The sequence below is a fragment of the Sturnus vulgaris genome, chromosome 1 (assembly GCF_052056855.1).
Source record: "Sturnus vulgaris isolate bStuVul1 chromosome 1, bStuVul1.hap1, whole genome shotgun sequence".
In the NCBI taxonomy this organism is placed as follows: Eukaryota; Metazoa; Chordata; class Aves; order Passeriformes; family Sturnidae; genus Sturnus; species Sturnus vulgaris.
In genome coordinates this window covers 6309631-6328396 of record NC_142243.1, presented here as the reverse complement: position 1 = coordinate 6328396, position 18766 = coordinate 6309631, and the positions used below count along the sequence as shown (strand labels likewise).

General features: G+C 42.3%; 1 protein-coding gene across 6 annotated transcripts in view; it reads left to right on the top strand.

Moving 5' to 3' along the window:
• Nucleotides 1-18766, top strand: part of PRKAG2 (protein kinase AMP-activated non-catalytic subunit gamma 2) — a 209934-nt gene that overhangs the window by 66017 nt on the left and 125151 nt on the right. For 4 of the 6 annotated variants that reach the window (XM_014873672.2, XM_088158064.1, XM_088158016.1 and 1 more), the window contains 2 exons: nt 149-220; nt 11154-11433. In XM_014873672.2, the coding sequence (XP_014729158.1) occupies nt 149-220; nt 11154-11433 (352 nt within the window). Of the gene's footprint in view, nt 1-148; nt 221-11153; nt 11512-18766 lie in introns of all 6 variants that reach the window. The other 2 variants (XM_088158335.1, XM_088158277.1) reach the window with 1 other exon arrangement.

Sequence of the window (18766 nt, the reverse complement as noted above, 5' to 3'; positions counted from 1 at the left end):
CAGAGTCTGTGGTATTGCAGGTTATAAAATGCTAGGGCTGAAGCAGTGGGCACTCTGGAAACAGACCTGTGGGCTTCAGTCATGGGATGCTCTGATGGAAGGAAGAAGGCATTAATAACAGACATCAATTTTTCTTCTGTCCTTGCAGGATCTCAGCTCATTTGCCATGCCATTCTTGGACGGTGATGTGGAGAGCGCAGACAAAAATGCTTCTCGCAAGGTAGGAGCTACCCAAAGCTTCCCCTTCTTTGCAGTGCTTGAATCCCTTGTGGTACACACAATTTGACAGGCTTAAAAAAGCCTGAGGTTTTCCTCTTCCCTGCCATACCATTAACCTGTTGAGAGTGGTGCACTAAGGCCAACCCAGTGGCTTTTGCAGACCTTACCATGACAGCTCCTGTGCAGTGTAACCTGTAAAGGATGCAAGCTGCTGGTGGTATTGTTGTAGGCACTGCAGATGTGTGTAACGGAGCTGTAAATCAGTGAGGTGATGTTGCATAGCTGTATTCTCAGGAATATCTTTACCTTACAAGATCTGAGGTGTTGCTGCAGAAATATACACTGCCCAAAGAGGAATCTGTGGCTGTTACTAGATTTTCCTGCAGCTGCCTCCTGATGGCTGCTCTCTCTATGGAGGGTTTAACTGTTCCTTGTCCTTGATCTCTCTGTCCTTGGCACTGGAAAAATGAACTGCCTTCATTTGCTGAAGCCATAGTGGTAGAGTTTCCTCATGAACAAAGTAGAAAATTCCTCCTCAATGTGGGATTAACTCAAGGTTATCCTTCTGGAGGCATTGATTTGTTTTTCTGATGCTATTAAATTAAGCCAATGTAGTCCCAGAGTTGGCTTGCTTTAAAAAGGATCAGGGCAGCACATTCAATGGATGACATTGAGGATGGTTATACAGTGCCTACACAATCCTCAAAGCAATAAAAATGGTGGGTGGGATCTGTCATCTTCGGGTCCTGGCCTCCTCATTTTCTTGCACAAAGCATTGAAGTACAAGCTGCTAAATGGAAGCCTCCTACCAGCCATGCTCTGGGCTTGGCAAAGAGGGATTCTCCTCCAACCCAAAGACACCCCCAAAAGCTGATCTTCAGCTGCTCTGCAGACCAGTTTCACTTGTCATGGTATTTACAAGGCTGTGGACCTCCATGACCATTAAACCTCCTACAAGCCATGTGGCAGAGAGTCTGCAGGTTTAGTTTAAGGCAGGCAAAGTAAGAAATACTCCTTAGTGAGGGAAGCTGATCTGCATCTAGAACAATAATAGCTTAGCTCTGTTGACAGCATGAGCTTCTATTCCTTTGCACCTCACAGCTAAGGACAGATGTTTTAAGAATTTGTACAATCCATCAACAATTGAATACATTTATAACATTGGCCTTGTTCTTTCTGTGTTGGACCTTTTAGACTGAGGTAGGAGTTGCTGATGCTGAGGAACTCTTGCAGATGCCAGGGAAATTAAAATATAAAGTGTTACCAAAAGGTGCCTGTTTGGAGAGTTTGAATAAAGTGAACGATGTGATGTTTTTGGAAGGGACAGTCATGCTGGAAGAAGGCAGGGATTTCTGGTAAAACTTTATTTTTCCATTTATCACCTTCTCTCCACAAAGAAAGGTGAGAAAGATGCACGAATCTCAGTCATGAGGAAATAATGTGCCAAGGCTAATTGCCCTGATGTGCAGAATTACATAATATAATTTAATGACTCTCTCCACTCTACCATTCCTGAATCCTGTCATTTTCTTCTAACTGGTCTCAGGACTCATTTTGCACAAAAGCACAGAATCATTTAGGTTGGAAAAGACCTCTGAGATTATTGAGATCACCACTTGGACTTTGATGAGTTCATGTCTTGGGAGAACTGGAAGGACATTTCAATAGTTGGCTCTTTTTTTGAGCATTGCTAAACGCTGGGGAAAGTTCTGCTTGTAGAAGTGCAGCTGACCTTGGAATACCCATAGAGCTGGGGCTTAATATCTGAAGTTGTATTTTTAACTGACCTTTTTGACTGAGTGTGTCAGACCCAGTGTTTTTTTTCTACTATTATACTTGGAGCTCTGTTCAACACATGCAACAAAATGATAAGAAGGGAGATGGCAGTGCCCCACTTCTGATAAAAAATCTGATCATCTTTTAAAATCCATTGCCACAAATATCATCCAATATGTCATTTTCCTCAATGAGAAAATTCACTCGTTAGTGAATGACGAGTAGCATCAGAATGCAGAATTTATTTAATTCTAACTAAAAGTTGCCAGTTCCTACTGCTGATACATTAAAAAGTCCCCAAATTACTCTTCAAGGAGGAAGGTTTTTCTTGGTACAAGTTTGAAATCAGTGTCTGGTGTGTAACTTTTGTCTATTAAAAGTCAGTATTTCATCAGTACTTTAGCTTTTTCCATTCACTCCTCATGCTGGAGACAGGCAATTCATCAGGGATGTCTCTCTTCCTGCACTTAACTCTTCTGTCACCTGGACTATAGCTCAAGAGTAGTTCACAACCCATCTTCCTGATCTGCCATTAATTTAATTCTCTGTTCTTTTTGAAAGGCTTTTAGAAACTGAATTAACATTTTTCCCAGAAACTCTCAGCAGTTTACCATGCAAGTGTCTCTCAGTCATTATCCTGTGACAACAATCCTCATTACACAGCTAGGAAATTCATGTTAAGAATTATTTGTTCAGGTTCTCGTAGGAATTTTTTGGCAGAAATGGTAAAGTGACACACATTTCCTGAAGTTCAGCCTTAATCACTTCTCATTAATATGTCTGCTATTATGAATGATGTATTCTTCTTTCCTTTTTGACTAATGGCAGGAAGAGGATAAGGATAGTTTTCACTCTTTTGAAGATGGAGAATATAATACCGTGAAGGATCTTGTGTAGAAATGTTCGGCATGGTGTGATGGAGAAAGGTGCCTGGGACAGATATTTTTGCCCTTCTTGTTGCCAGACAAAATGCCTTGACACTTGTGTGGGTGGTTTTGTCTAAAGCAAGTGGTATTGCTGACTGCCCCATGCTCACAGGTGGGGCTCTCCAGAAATGGCTCAAATCCTTCCTGCACAGAGACCTTAGAGGATCATTAAAGACAGAAATACAGACAAGGACAACTGGGAGCTGAAAAGCAATCAGATTTCCTGCATGTCCTCAGCCTGGGAAAAGACAGTGGAAGAGGGACAATTTAGAGTCCTGGAAAATCATGAGTGACTGGGAGCATCATTCAGAAAATAATTCTGGTGTGGCAGGGCAGCAGTCAGGGATGAGTGCCCCTCTGCACCCAAATGGCTCTATCAATTTTAGAGGTCTTAACACCTTGAATGTTTATAGATCATTCATCTCATATGTAGGTCAAAGGATAAGAATGGAAATTACAGGAAACTGACAGCTATTACCTTCAGCTTAAAGCCCAGGGTTGTGAATGATTAAAAAGTAAAAAAGTTACACAAGAAACTTTTTTATGAGGAGTCAGCTAGCAAATTATAGCTGGAGGAGGGAGGAGGTGGGAGAAAAGACGTCTGAAGAATAATATTGATCCATTTCTTTATGGAAATAACAGAATTGTCACAAAAATATAGACAAAAGCTTGGAAAATAAGTGTGCATTAAAATTCTTTTCTCTGTGTGGGGAGAAAGCTGGTGAGATGTTTATGTTAGATTACAAAGGTGGCTCTATCCTATTAATAGCTTAAGTGTCTTTAAAGCACAAGCTGTTAAAGTAAGATATTTTGAAATTAAATCAAAACAACTCTGATGAAACACTCTTGAATGAAGTGGCAGAGCTTTCTCTGCCAAGTGTTGATTGTGAATAAATCGTGGAGCAGAGGTGAAGTTTCAAAAGACTGCAAAAATGCAATTACTGTGTTAATATTTATGGTGTTTGCAATTAGGATAATGTACAGGTTTGTCAAACATTAGTCCTGAGCAAAACAATGAAATAGCTAATGTTGGCTAGTTAATGATGCTGTTATAATAGACTCATTTGGATTGAAATTAATTGTAAATGGTTCTTATTGAACAAATGTGGGTGTTTAAATGAATTATAAACTTGATTGAGAAATGTCATAGCATTGGTGTCACATATATAGAAGAGTAGCACAAGTCATTTTGATTTAAGAAACTGGAATGAGACTGAATAAACATGGAGCTTAGTAAATGCATAAAAGCCCAGCTGCTAAAATAAATGGAGACTCACCAATTAAACATTTTGTTTCTAAGCAGACAAAACATTCTCTTGCTGTACTATATCATACTTTATCAGTGCCTTGAAAGACAGACAGACTCATTAGTGGTACAATTTGTGGTTCATACAAAAATGAGAGGGAAGAGAGTGGTAAATTCTGAGCAAGAGAGTCTAATGCAGAATGACATGACTCACTTAAAACGCATTTTGCAAATAAACAGCCCATCTCCATTTGGCCAGCTTGGTACACCTAGGAGCATCAAATGCAGACTTTTTGGGAAGTCTTTCACAAATCCTGGGTTAGATTTTGAGAATAACTGTAGTTAATCAGCTATTCATGGATTCTGGATGTGACTCAGTGTTAAAGGATTAGTTTGGGTTCAATGAACAAATGCACAATGTACAAATGAAGGAATAGAGTGAAAGTAGAAGTTTTGTTCCAACTGTGGCACTAACTCCCTGTTCTGCTATCAGTAATGCAGGGAAGTGTTGGTGAACTAGAATCAGACCGTTGGGGGAGTGACTCCAATATTGAAAGAGTCCAAGGAGTGTTTTGTCCTGCTACTGGTCCCAGAATTGTTTTTGTTTTGACCAGTGACTCATGGGAATGGTAGGAGCAACCCCTGGCTAAGGGAGGAGAAGAAAAAATAATTCAGCCCCTACTTCCTCAATCACCGGCAAATAAATCTCCTTTGGATTTACTTTTTTCAGTCTTTTTATTGCCCATTATTTGTGAGCAGTGAAGATGGGGATCATAGGGCACCTGCAGTGGATGCAGAGAGCCTCAGGGCAAGGCCATGTACAACAGCCACTGCACTGTGATGTGCACAGCTCCTCCCCATCCACTGCTTTAAAATAAATGTACTTAGGGATTAGGAATTGCACAGGGAGCCTGCTCTGCTCTTCCCTTTCCTAATGCCTGCTTTCTGTCTTTGAGCAGCCCTGCTCACTGCTGGAAACCTTCCCCTGACCATGTGTGCAGCAGTGCAGAGCTCTCAGAGCCTGCCAGAGCAGCCAGCCTCATCCCATTGTATTTTAATCTGGGAAAGTGTCATTGTGCTTTAGTTTTGGGAAGTGACATCTCTGACCCTGTAAAACAAGATGCCATCTCAATTGGTACAGCTCATGCAGAACGGAGGGGACCAGTGGTGGTGAATGTGAGCACTGGGAGAGCAAGTCCTTCATTACCTTTCAGTCTAATGAAGTCAGCTCTTGTGTCTCTGTGAACTCTTTTATTCCAGCAGAATGAGAGAATCATCCAATTAACTTTATCAAAGGGCTTTTTTGTTGGGATTCAGTGGAAGGGCAGGAAACAAGTGCAGACATCTATCTGGTGTATTGTCTCTAACAGTGTTTACTGTCTCTGTCAAGGATGGTGGGAGGTAATTCCTTTTCTGTTACTTGCCTTTCAAATAATTTTTAAGTGAAAAGGCAAAATAAAGGTCAAATAACTCCCTGTTGTAAAAGCAAACAGAATTCCATAGTGCTTCATAAATGTCTTCACTGTAGGAGAAAAAGGGAACAGAGTTCAGGAGCATTTTATAACTTTCACTTAAATTCAGAGACATTTTGAAAGGCTATTTAGATTGAGCCCGTTTGTATTTGACAGAATTTTTTTTTCAGCCCGTTATGAGAAATTAAACTAAATTCACCACAGACTGAACCACAGCCAGAGATTTTTCAGAGAGAACATCCTCTGGGGAAGGTTGTGTGCTCAATCAAGGATCTGTTGCTGGAGCACCCTCGGCAGGAGAGCAGAGGAGATGGCTGTGAAGATGTGCTGGGCACAGGCAGTGCCTGGATTTCCAGCAGTGTCTCTGCCTGTCCATGGTCAGGGTCTTCTCAGCAGAGCTCATTCATTTTCCTGGACATGTAGCTTTGGCAGGACTTTTCTCGCTCCTGCAGTTCAATGCTCCTTAAATTCTAGGTTGGGACCAGAAATTTCTTCTTAGAGAGGACTTTATCTTGAAAAAAATAAAAAAATCAGATTTCCAATATAAAGCCAAGGAACAAAAATAACTAACAATGTTGGGAAAATTGAAAATTTCTGCCTGTGGCAGGGCTGAGATGGGTGGTGTGAGGATGACGAGAGACCAGTTCGTGGTGAAATATGAATAATTTGCTATCTTAGCCCATTGCACTGGGGATTATCATATGGTAGTGATTAAGTGTAGTGTGCTTCAATATTTCTTGTGAAATAAGATGAAGAATTGCAAGCCAGATAAGAAAATAGATGAAGGAAAAGATTGGTATTGAAAGGATGAGTGCTGGATGGAGGGACAGAACTAGTGGAGTCACTCCTGGATCTTTGCCAAAAAAGCTGAGACAAAGAATAGAAGCACAGTAACCAAATTTGTTGAAGATGGAGATGAAGGTGTTGTTTTAATCATAGGGAGGGATCTTATACAGGAAGGCCTGGATGACCTTCAGGGTGGATAATTCTTAACAGCACAAGATACAAGGTTGTTCACTTGGTTTATGTAAACCAGAGCAACAAGTAAAAGAGGTCAGGGCGTGTTCTCTTGGCCTGAAGATGAAGGATTTGGCCACAATCCTGTTGCAGAGTCAAACTCTAGACCAGGAGAAAGGAAGAAGAGATTAGGAAGAGAGAAAGATTCCATCATCCAGGTGAAATGACAAGGGGCAGCTTTCATAATCTTATTCCTTGTAGTGAAATCTTCCAGAGCTGCTTGACTTGGGGCAAGTGCCCCACTATCACTGTATGCTTCACTCAAAAAAAGGAAAGCTAAATCTGCTAGATGCCAGACACTGTAAGACATGTCTCGTTTTGTTGCTTTGTTTTCAACAGTGGATAGTTCTAGATGTATTTTTGAAACATACCTATGATCACTTAGTGTGCACAACAGGACAAAATCTCTCCCTAGTGCCCAGCTGGGGATCCTTTTGTGCTGCAAAGCATGAAAACTGATAACAGCTTAGAGCATTTTAGGAGATTTTTTTTCTCAGTGCTGTGTGAGATAACCAGTTTAGCCCTGAACAAGTGCAGTTGGTCACTAGAACCAGCACATCTGATGTAGAACAGGGCTCTGCTCTGCTGCTTCACCTCCCTGGGGAGCACAGTGCTGTAGGCTGAGGGTAGGGTTACACCAAGCTGCTAATTTAGCCCTATTCCAGATCCACTGTTCTCTGCAGGTCAGGGGCTGACGTTTCTCTCCAGCAGAACCAGTTTTAAGGTTTAAGGAGTCTGAGGTTGGGCAGAGAGCTCAAAGATCCCATATATGCTTTGCACAAAGCCAATGCAGGAAACATTTTGTTGTTGGTTGTTTTTTGATGGTTGGTTGTTTTTTTTGTTTTGTTTTCATTTTGGTTAGGTGAACAGTCTTAGTACTTAGAATAAGGGTTTTTTTTTACTAGATCTTATTTGTGCATTGATTAGTACTGTACTTGCATTGTGTGTTTGTATTCCTTATCTCCAAGAGATATTTTATCCCAAATTGTCTGTTTGGGATAAAATAAGTTATATCTCCATGTGCATTTATATTGGTTTTTAGGTGTGTTTCATATCTCTGCCCATTCTCTCTTTACATCTTCTCCTGGACCAACACAAAGTGATTCACAGTGCTTACTAATGTGAGAAACCAGGGTATAATACTTTTATTTTGCTACTACAGCTCTGCTGGGAGAATAGTTATCTTTCCAAAGCACATGTGGGAGTTTTCAGCCCACCTGCCTATCATAACTTCAGGGAATGAGTCCAAAAAGCATGAAGAACAGGCTGATGAATGATCTAGCTGTGTAACCTGCCTCTAGCATCACTGCCAGAGTTGTCACACCAAGTCTGCATGGGCTGATGGGGTTTATCCCACAGCAAAGATTCTTCTGCATTCCCAGCTGAAGCATGAAAATGAACATTGCCTTATGACTTTCGGATATGCTGTGATAACTGTTGCTGCTGATTTTACTTGCAGAAGCACCTAATAATCTTTTAAAGCTTGCAATCTGTTGCCACAAATTATATTCTAAGCAAGCAATCCTGTTGTAATTCCCCAAGCAAAATCACAAGTATTTACCCACCGTGATGGTGGGTGTAACCTGTGTGTAATTAACAGGCTGGGGAAGAATTCAATGTAGCAATTTTCTTTAATTTGGTAGCATGTACATGTGTATTTAGCAGTGTGCCCCTGCTGCTCCTGACAATTAATTAATTCATCTGCCTGGAACGATGGAGAGAAGGCAACTGGTTGTGATTGCAATAAATAAAAAACGCCCTGCTGCTTCTGCTCAGAATTTGAGAACAATTTGCTTTTGTGTCTGGCTTGCATGTGCAAGGGAATACTGACCTTTTTTGACAAATTGTTGTTTGACATTTTACATCTCTGAAATTGCTTTAGTGTGTAAGGACACTGCAGTCATTTTGAAGTGTCTCCTGTCAGCGTGTCATTTTAACCAAACAAGCATGCGAAAAAGAGATAACATGAAGCATTAAGGGTAGTGCCAGGAGGTCCTAGGCTTTACAAATGTCATGGCTTGTCACTTTAGGAAAAAATATAATAAACTTACCATCCTGGAAACTACAGTGGCAGATCTGTATCATGATTCAAATCTGCTAGAAAATGTTCTTACTCCTCACTTTCAGGCAGTAGATTTGGCAACAGACCTATTTAAATTGCAATGCACAAGGAGGTGCCATTGTGCTACTTCGTTGTTTTTTGAACTGTGTAGTTGTGAAGAGAATAATGCATAAGTAGTCTCAGGTGATTTACAGATGATATTTTAGTAAAGTTAATGAGCTTTTATGAGAAAGCTATCACTTTGGGACTGTTTTGCCCATGACAAAAGTGCAATTTGTTTATTAATTTCCTATAGTGTGGTTATTATTCCAGGTCTCGGTTGAGGGACTGTGCCCTATTATTCTTGATAAATACTCACTGGGAGACAGTCTGAGCGCTGGAGGACTTAGAGTGGGAATAAAGGAGATACAGTCCTTATGGCAGAATAGATTTGGAATTTGGAATGAGTTTTCAAGATTGCACATAGAATCCCTGGCAGAACTAGGAGGCAAAACCTGAGCCTCAGGCAAGTGTATTAAGCATGAAACACTGCTTTTTTCTTCTCTTGTGGAGACTGTCCAGAGTCTGTTGTTACTTTTGGTAGTTACTATTGCTTCAGTTAGAATTGATTTATCTTTTTCAAAAGCTTCCGCTTGAGGGCAACTGCTCCCTTAATTCATCTGTAAAAGGACAGGTATATGTTTGAGACATTTTTGCCCACACAGTCAGAAACAGGAATGTAGTTATAAAAAAGTTGTTCTGTCTCTTGTCAGACATCTCTGTGCTGTGCAGAGGAACACAGAGCAGAATTCATCATCTAACCAGGGCTGTGCTGGCACATGTCTGTGCCCCTCTTAGTGACCCATGTTATTTGTGTGCATCTCCCAGACAAGGTGTCACTTGCCCTTTAGCTTAGAAACTTTCCCAAAAGGGAGATTGTAATCTCTGCAGCCTTTCTGCAGTTCCACACATCAGGACCTGCTCCAGCTCTGTCCCATCCCAAGCTGAAAGGAGCTGGTCCAGAGTGCATGGGCAGGACACAGAAAGGATGACAAAAAGAGGGACCCTGGGTTATGGAGGGAGCAGCTATTTGGCCATTATGCTGCTTGTACATATTTCTATACGTGTTTTGGAGCTGTGGATGAACATTATTTTGAAAAGGGAGTTATTTGCATGAGTTTTAAATTTTGATGACCATTTTTAGTTAGGTTCATACACACAAGCCCTTCACCAACCCAAAGGAGAGCATATGTGCCTATGAGGTTTCCTTTCATCTAAACCATCCCAATGAAAGATGCAGTTTTTCCCAAAAATGACTCCCTTGGCAGCAATGTCCCTACCTGACACACATCAGGAGGCATCTTCACAGGCAGGAATTGCTGCCTGCTCCATCCCCCCCTGCTCCATCCCCCCTGGTTTGTGTTGGGTAATTGGGCAGAGAGGAGCAGGCACAGGGGGCTGTGGGCACGTTCACCTTGGCCTTGGCTTAAGCATTCCCTGGTGACCTGAAACCCACTGCTACCTTCTGCCAGGAACAGAGGCTTTCATTCATGAGAAATGCCCCCAGCTAAAACAGCAGCCTCATACCCACAGAACTGCTTTGTGCTTCCAGAAGGAAATAAACTCTCCATACAGCCCAGGCACGTGCAAATCCCACAGAGATTTTGGGTCAGCTTCTGTTAATTGTATGGGGAGGAGAATTTAATCATAGTTCCTTTTTTTTTTTTAGTTTGTTTTTCTGGGTTCTTTTCTCCCCCTCACTGGGCAAGTGCACAGTGCTGAGCTGTGCTGTGCACAGACATTTACACTGCTGGAAAGGCAGCACAGGTCCCAAAAGGGATACAGCTGTTAGAAAGGTCATATCCCAGCTCAGGTAATTAGCAGGAGCATCATCACTCTAAAATGGTTCCTCTATTTTTGGGATGGGAGTTGCAATCCCACAGTTGTGGCTGTGGCCAGCGTCATGGGGGCATGTCAGGCACTTGGGGACTTGTGTGCTGTGCTGAGTCACATCATGAGATGGAGATTTAAGTACTGTGGGTGGGTGCTTAAATTCATGGGGAAGACTTTGGGGCACCTTGTTGTCTTAACCACCATCATTTACTGCCTTAAGTAAATTCATTGCCAGTCATCTATCTGGATTGTCTGAGGAAGGAAGTGGGATGCATTAAAAATAAAAACATTAGACAAATTCCTGCACTATATATGTGATAATAAAATGTATGCACACCTTGAAATGTTTTTGTGAAGTTCAGGTGTCTTTAGGAACAAGGGGCACACACACACACCTGCCTGTCAGTGGAGGCAGGTGCTGGGCAAGGTGAGCTCTAGCTAATCCACCACCCCAACAAACAGGAGTTGGCTCTGTTGAAACAAGTTCAGAGATCCTGGAGGCCTGAACTGAACTGAATTAATGGAGATTTTTCTTTTTTTCTTCCTTCTTCTCTCCTCCTCAGGTGGATGAAAGCTACTCAGCCGGCAGTCCTTCAAAAGGCTTTTTCTCAAAAGGGCTCCAGAACCGACCTTCCAGCCCTGTTTCTGCCCCTGTGAGATCCAAACACAGTCCTGGCTCACCCAAAACAGTGTTCCCCTTCCCCTACCAGGAGTCTCCCCCACGCTCCCCACGCCGAATGAGCTTCAGTGGGATCTTCAGGTCCTCCTCCAAAGAGTCTTCCCCCAATTCTAACCCGTCTACCTCTCCTGGGGGCATCAAGTTTTTCTCCAGATCAAGAAAAAGTAAGAAATTGCTCATGTTATTTCAGGAAGATACACGGTACCTCTGGGCTTGGCCCATTCTTTACCTGCGGTAGTGAAGTAAGTGCAGATGAGGCATGTGCTAATTGTTCATTATCTCTTTCACTGACCGTGTGTTGTGGGTTTCTGACATGCTGGCCATTAGCTGTGACCTCTGCAGGGCCATGGACACCTCAGAGGCACCTGAGGGTAGAAATCACACTGCTATGCTTTGCTTACAAATCCTTTGTCCACGTTAGTGGGAGTTTTCTGGGTGGTTTCACCGAGGCTGGTTGAGAACAGCTGAAGATGTTCACGGGATGTGTGGTGGAGGTGGGCACTGACACGATGTCACTCAGGAGTTACAGGTTCTGTAGACCCCAGAGGGAATTTCAGCTGTGTTTTTAAATTGATATTTATTTGTCCTCTTGTAGGAGGGGCAAGCGACTTTTGCTGGATGGAAATAAATTATATTTGTTTCCAGTCAAACAACCATTAAGGGGATATTTGAGCTTCTCTGCAAGAATATGAAAGACATAGCAAACCTCCTTGGCTCAGAGCACTTACTGTATACAGCTTTATACTTCAGCAGCCTGTGTGCTATGAACACACTGCTAGAACTCAGAAGTGAGCAGGATTGAGAATGTGCTTCAATTTTAAAACTTTCTTACTGAACAAAGTTTCCCAGTGCTGGTCAACACTGCACCTGGTGTGCATGAGGGTTTAGTGGCTGTGGGAAAGGAGCAGATTTACAGGGAAAGAGAGGAATAGCATCTTGCTGGATTGTCAGATGACAGTGAGTTTTCAGTCTGTAAACAGAAGAAAGAATGAAAAATTGTTGGCAAATCTTCTGTGGCAATATAGGTACAGAATTGGTCATTAATGTACTTGTGTTGGACTGTGTTTCCTCCAATGCAGTGATAGTTTTCAGTGATTTTAAACAGTAGAGAGGAACTTTCTCGTTTTTCTTTATGAGAATTTATCTTAAAATCATTGGCTTTAATTAGAACGAGTCATTTCATAATGACTTGTGCACAAGAACACAGCAATACAAACCCCTACAGGATTTTTCTCTTTGTTTATCAGAAGTGCTGCTGAAGGTTAATTGAAATGGTGTCTTTTCCACTCCTTGCTCCTCTCTAAAACACCACCAGGAGATTGAAAGTAGGAATCAGTGTTTCTGAAGGACTCAGAGAAGGCTCTGAACATCTATTCAAGGACATTTGTTCATCCCTGTTTGAAGTTCAAGTGTGCTTTTTATGCTCCCCTCTTGTTAAAACTTCACAGTAATTAAAATCTATTTAAGCTCTTCTTGCTAGTCCACATAGTTTTCAATATGGCCTTCAAATATTGGCAATATTCTGCTGATGGAGCAGCAGAGAACGGCTCTCTGCTGCATGAATAGCAGCAATTTAGACTGCAGAGCAGAGCCATCCTGGGACTCTATAATCAACTTATCTAAGCAGCCAGAACTATTTAAGTCCTATCTAGGTACAACAGAATATTAAATAAAGGAATCTTCCAGGAGTCAGCAAAATCCTTTTGATAAGGTCACTTCACTGCCTCAGGAGCAGGCTTGGAATGGGGCCATGCTATATTTGAGCCAACAGAAAATATCCATGACCCTGCTGCTCTGAGCCTTGCAGGAGCTGCACTGGGCTTGGGTGCTCGTGGTCTTTTGTTCTTAAGGCAAGAGAGACAGCCTCTTGCAAAGGGTGTGCTGACTTTAATTGGTGTTTAAATTGATAACTCTTCTCTTTCCACAGCTTTTTTGCAAAAACAGAACATTTCTTACCATGCTTTCACATCATTTAGCTCTCTTACACTGAGTCTAATACCTACCCTTCACTAACATATTAAAGTTGATTTTATTCAGAATGTGCTAAACAGGGGGCTGCAATGAATTACACTCTTAGAGTTTGCTATATTTAATTAATTTTGATAGGATTTTATTTAGCAAAACCATTTCAGAAAAGTATGGGTTAGCATTTCTGCTGCATTATTATATTTATACAAGCAATATTTCTGCATTCTTCTACTTTGCAAATAGAGTAACCCCATGTACTACAGAACAGTAAGTTAATTGGTTATGTGTTACTCAAAACAAGGTCTCTGTGGCTTGAACAGAATTTCCTGACAGACAAGGCTTCTCAGACCAGATACCTCAGACTTTTGCAGAGATGCTGTGCTGAAGAGCTCTGAGAAAAGCTAAACCAGCACGTGGTTTCACATTTCTAAAGGTGCTTAAATGCTTCACTGCTCAAAATTGTCACAACCTATGCGATTAAAATCCTATTTTCTCAAACAGCTTGGGATACCTGTGTTAAAAGTGAATGGGACTCAGGTTGTTTTATCAGTTCTCAAACTGTGAGTGCATTGAGACCAGCTGGACTTGCTGTGTTTGCCTGCCTTTACATCCCTGCTGGTGCTAGATTAATTGCATTAAAAAGAAAATTAACTCTGTGCTGGACTGCACTCTGAGGATCGCCAGCAGCTCAAGGGAGTCATCCTCCCCCTCTGCCTGACACCCTGAGACACATCAGCAGTGCTGGGTCCAGCTGTGGGCTCCCCAGTACAAGGAGGATGGGGACACCCTGGTCCAGCAAAGGGCCATTGCACTGCTGCTGCAGCACGTGGTGTGGGGGAGGAAGAAAAGGAGGAGAAGAGCTTTGTGCTGCCTTCAGTTTCCTAATGGCTGTGGCAAGACTCTGCCAGGCCCTTCAGGGATGCCCAGGAAAAGTGCAGGAGTCAGCAAGGGAAATGCGTGGAAAGTGTAGGGAAAATGTTCTTGGAGGGGCTGGTGTGGCAGCAGGGGTCCAGAGGGACTGTGAAATTGCTGCCCCAGCAGATTTTAATAAATCAACTGGACTAGGCTCTGAACACCCCAGACCAGAGATCTGCAGATGTCCCTCCCAGCTGTGGGTCTTCTGGGGAACTTCCCTTTGGGCTTATGGCAAATCTGTGTTTTATCCAGACAATCAGCAATTAACCAAAAAAAAAAAAAAAAAAGGCATCAGATAAAAGTTCACAGGGACCTGGGGTTTGTTTTTGTCCCCCACTTTATCTGAAAGGAGTCTGTGCTGCACTACTTTCCTGCCATCATGAGCAGTATGTGGAGGAAAGTAGGTGCAGTCTTTGTTTTTAATAACATACCCTGTCTTCCCTCCACTTCCTCCTCCCACACATTGTTCAAAACATAGACTAACCTGTTACTCTGCATATTCCTTGTTTTTCTTGGAAGCAACTTCTTCCTAGCTTGTTTTCATTTTAAAGACTATGTGTGGTATTTGCAGCACTTGCTTTCCCATGTAGTTGCTCTTTTCCCAGCTAAGTTATTTTGCCTTTTGAATATACACAGTTTAGGAAGGGCTACGGTAGGACACTTATAAAACAGATAGTGATTTGCAGATGTGAAACTTAAAATATTTTCCACTTCAGGCTGGGAGTTTAAAGGTTTTACTCATCTTTAATATTTTATCATTGGTTTTGGCAATATCCAAGAGCTCATTTGGTTAGCCCAGTTCAGTATCTGGTCATAACCCCACAGCTCTTATCTGACATAAGATTTGCCTTGAAAGAAAAAATACCTTCCCACAACATATATTTGGCTGCCAGCCACTTCAGGTAGTTCATAAGTACTGCTTCAAAGCAGTAAACTGCTGGCTGGGGCTTTATATTCAGCATCCCACCTTTGCAAAAAATCCACCTCAGGCCCCTCTGACCCTTTTGGGTGAGGTGTGTGCTTGGCCACTGGTGCAGCTCCTTCACTTTGAGAAGTTCACTGCAGAAAAATCCAAGACAGCTCTTTGTGTGCTGGGTTTATGTAGAAGTGCTCTGAAATTTAATTATCAAATTTATTTAATTTTTCATTTCTTTTTTGTCTGAGAATTTCTTTGCAACAACACTGTTAGACCGACAGCAGAAAACTTAATATGGATTGGAGGTGAATTAAGCCTGGCTTTGAGGGGGTGCAGAGGATTTTCTAGTGCTGTTCCCTGTACTGTGATGTAAATGCCTCCCCTCAGTGCTGCTCACCTGACACCTCCCAGAGCCAGGTGCTTTCTGCAAGTGGAGATTGGCTTCAGCACCTGGAGCCAGAGCTGGAGAGTGTGTATATCAAAGGACAGGAAAGGTGATTGTGGTTTATGGGGATGCATTGGAAAATGTTGGACCTGGGCATGACATCAACACAGAGAATAAGAGATGGAGACCATCCTGGTTTTGGCTGGGATAGGGTTAATTTTCCTTCTAGTGATGTGTTTGGGATTCAGTATGAGAATGATGTTGGTAACTGCCCTGGATTTGTGTGGCCAGGTTTTGGTAGTGGGGGGACTACAGGAGTGGCTTCTGTGAGAAGCTGCTGGAAACTTCCCCCATGTCCAACAGAGCCAATGCCAGATGACTCCAAGGACTCACTGCTGGACAAGGCTGAACCCATCAGCAGCAGTGGTAGCACCTCTGGAATAACATGTCTAAGAACAGGAAAATATCCTGCACAATTGAGGATGTACAGCTCAGTACCACCAGCAGCAGCGTGGGCACATGAGCAGTCATGGAACATTAAAATAATTACATTTTAGTTGGATATGAGTGCATTAATGTGACCTGTAGCTTGCAGTAGGCTTCTACAGAGCTGACATTGATTTCACAGATTTTCCTCATGTACAACAGGAGGAGAGGATGAGTGAAGAGGTGCAAGTTGAAGTTTGAGGTGCTGTGAAAAGTGATTTCAAAATTGGCATTGTGGAACTGCTTCCCAGTTTGTTTTAGTCTGGCTCAAAACTGCAGGAGCTGCTGTCATGAGGCACCTGCTGGGACCTGCTGCTCCAAGCCATCGTTGACTCCTGGCTGCAGTGGGAAGGCACTTCCCACGTGTGTCACTTTTGTGAGAGGTGTAATGCCAAGAGAGAGCAGTGACACATCTCAGTAAAGCAAACTGAGGTGATCCAAAGTAAACACAGGAGGATGACCTGCACTGGGAAGAAACACAATAGAGATGACACTTTTCTTGCATGAGAGCTCTCCCTGCACAGCCAAAACATGTACAAATAAATGAGAACAGCTTTATTTCACCGAGTGGAAATCAGGGAGCTACTCCTGCAGATAGGCTAAAATCAAGCATCCTGAATATTTTTTAGAAGTAGGTGGTTGTATGAAATTTAAGTCATTAAAATGCACATTTTGTGACGGGTCTGAGTGCCTCATTTGAAGGACATCAGAGCATTTTCCAGTGCTGCTTCCCCTTCAAACAATTGGTTCAAGTAGCAGCAATACTCATGACACATTAATGATGCTGTCAGTTTTACCAGCAAAGGAAATCAATTAAAAGGTCTCCATTGACCTAAAGCTTTGGATTGTGGTGCACGGGATCAAAAGCTAAATTTAGCTCAGAATTAAAAGTTGCTTGTGGAACATTGAATTGAAAATTGCACAGCTTGGATGCTGGTGGTCAGATTTGAGTCATGGTGAATTTTCACTGCACTTGAGAAAGTAAATGTTTTTCAATATAAAGTTTTAGTGTTCTGCTTCCTCTTAATACTCTTTGTCCTTCTGAAATTCAATACTATTAACTGTGGTGCCTAAAGTAATCCATAAGTAGGATTCCTGGTGCTCCCATAATAATGGTCCAGATGGTATTTTTTTCAAAAGACAGTGAGAAGGAAGGCAGAATGGTTTTCATTTACCTTATTCATGATAATAATGTATTTTCTTGTAGAACATCTTGTGGTTAGATGATGCCCTCTGTGAGAAAAGCCTATGACTGTACTAATGTTTGCCCATAGATGGAGCAAGTAGCTCTCATTTGCAGTTAACCTAGGGAGGAAATTGGGAGAACCCTGCCACGCTGCTGCCAGATTGTGCTCTGATGCCTTGAAGGACTGTGGCTGATCTCTGCTAAAATCTTTTCTTCAAGCATTAGACATAAGTTCACTGCCTCCCAAGATTTTACTCCCCATTTGTGGTATTTAGGTGCCAGCTTGCAGAAAAGTGAGTTTAACCCAGGATAGGTCGTTGTGGAGGGTTGGCTGCTGGGCATAGAAATTTCACCTTCCCTTTCCTCGAGCTATTTCCCACCATTCCTCTTCAGGAATATTTCCCTGCAGGATGGCACCACGTAGTGGGGTGTCCTTCCTCATGCCAGCTGCTGCAATCAACATTTGGATTTTTCTTTGCTAGATCAATACATTCCTCCCGTGGTCTTGGAGACTGCAGGGAGCCATCAATTCCAGCCTGCCCCAGGACTCTGAACAGCTGAGGCCCCTCCATTTCCAGTTCTGCCCATGCTGAATGGGCAGGCAGGTGGGATGCAGAGGGAAAGGGCAGGAGGCAGCTTTGATTTGTGGCTGTGACTAACATGCAGGACAAGGGGAGCAAGCTGGGGAAGGACAGGGCTGCTCAGTCCAGGTCCACCTTGGGAAGATGATGTAAACTCTTCCACAGTCATCCCATAAAACCTGGAAAAGGAGAAAAGCTGTTTGTCTTGCTTTATTCTCTATTACTGATGTGTAAGGACATCTCATCATCGTTTTCCAAGCTTGCTTTGCCCTCAGAGGCAGACAAGGGGACCAACACTGTTCATTTTGGTCTCATCTACACTAGAAAAATGGCTTTTTGCAGACAAAATGTGTCAGCACTGCTGCAGCTAAACTGTTGCTGCACACATGGCCAAAGACCAGCCACGTTCAGCACCATTTCTCCTGCCAGTTACTGATGTCTGCTGTCAGCAGCAGATGATTTGTCTGGTTAAAATATGCCTATGGTGATTGTTCTTAGTTTATTTGGAGATATCCTTCTATGTGCTTCCTTTTCACCTTATTTTCCCATTGTCAGTGTTGTCTGCATGGGGAGAATATGTCCAGTATGCTTTTATTGTCCTCCCCTCTCTGTCTAGACAAGAAGAATTTTTCAGGCTGTCTTCAAATTCCTAATGATTTATTTATTTCTTTAAAAATTAAAAAAAAAAAAAAAAAAAAAAAAAAAAAGGAAAAAAGTAATCTTTCAATCTCTAATTTCATCTGTAGGGTATGGGACAGACCAGATTCATTCCCATTTTCTGTCTCTTTCCTGGGGTTTCAGATGTGGAACATACTACAAATAATCAAACTTTTATTTCTTGTGATGTATGGGCAAGACCTTAGTTTTATATTTGCTCTTTTAGAGACTGCTGCTGGCATGAAGGGGAAATAGAAACTGCAGTTTGAACATCTTCAAAGACTGATGAAGTGCTGCTCTTCTTTGTGCCCTTTGATAAAAGTTATCTGAAGGGCATTGCTGATGTGCAGGTGAATTTTCCACATAGGCAGCAATGTAAGCAATAGTAAAGCTAAAGAGAGTG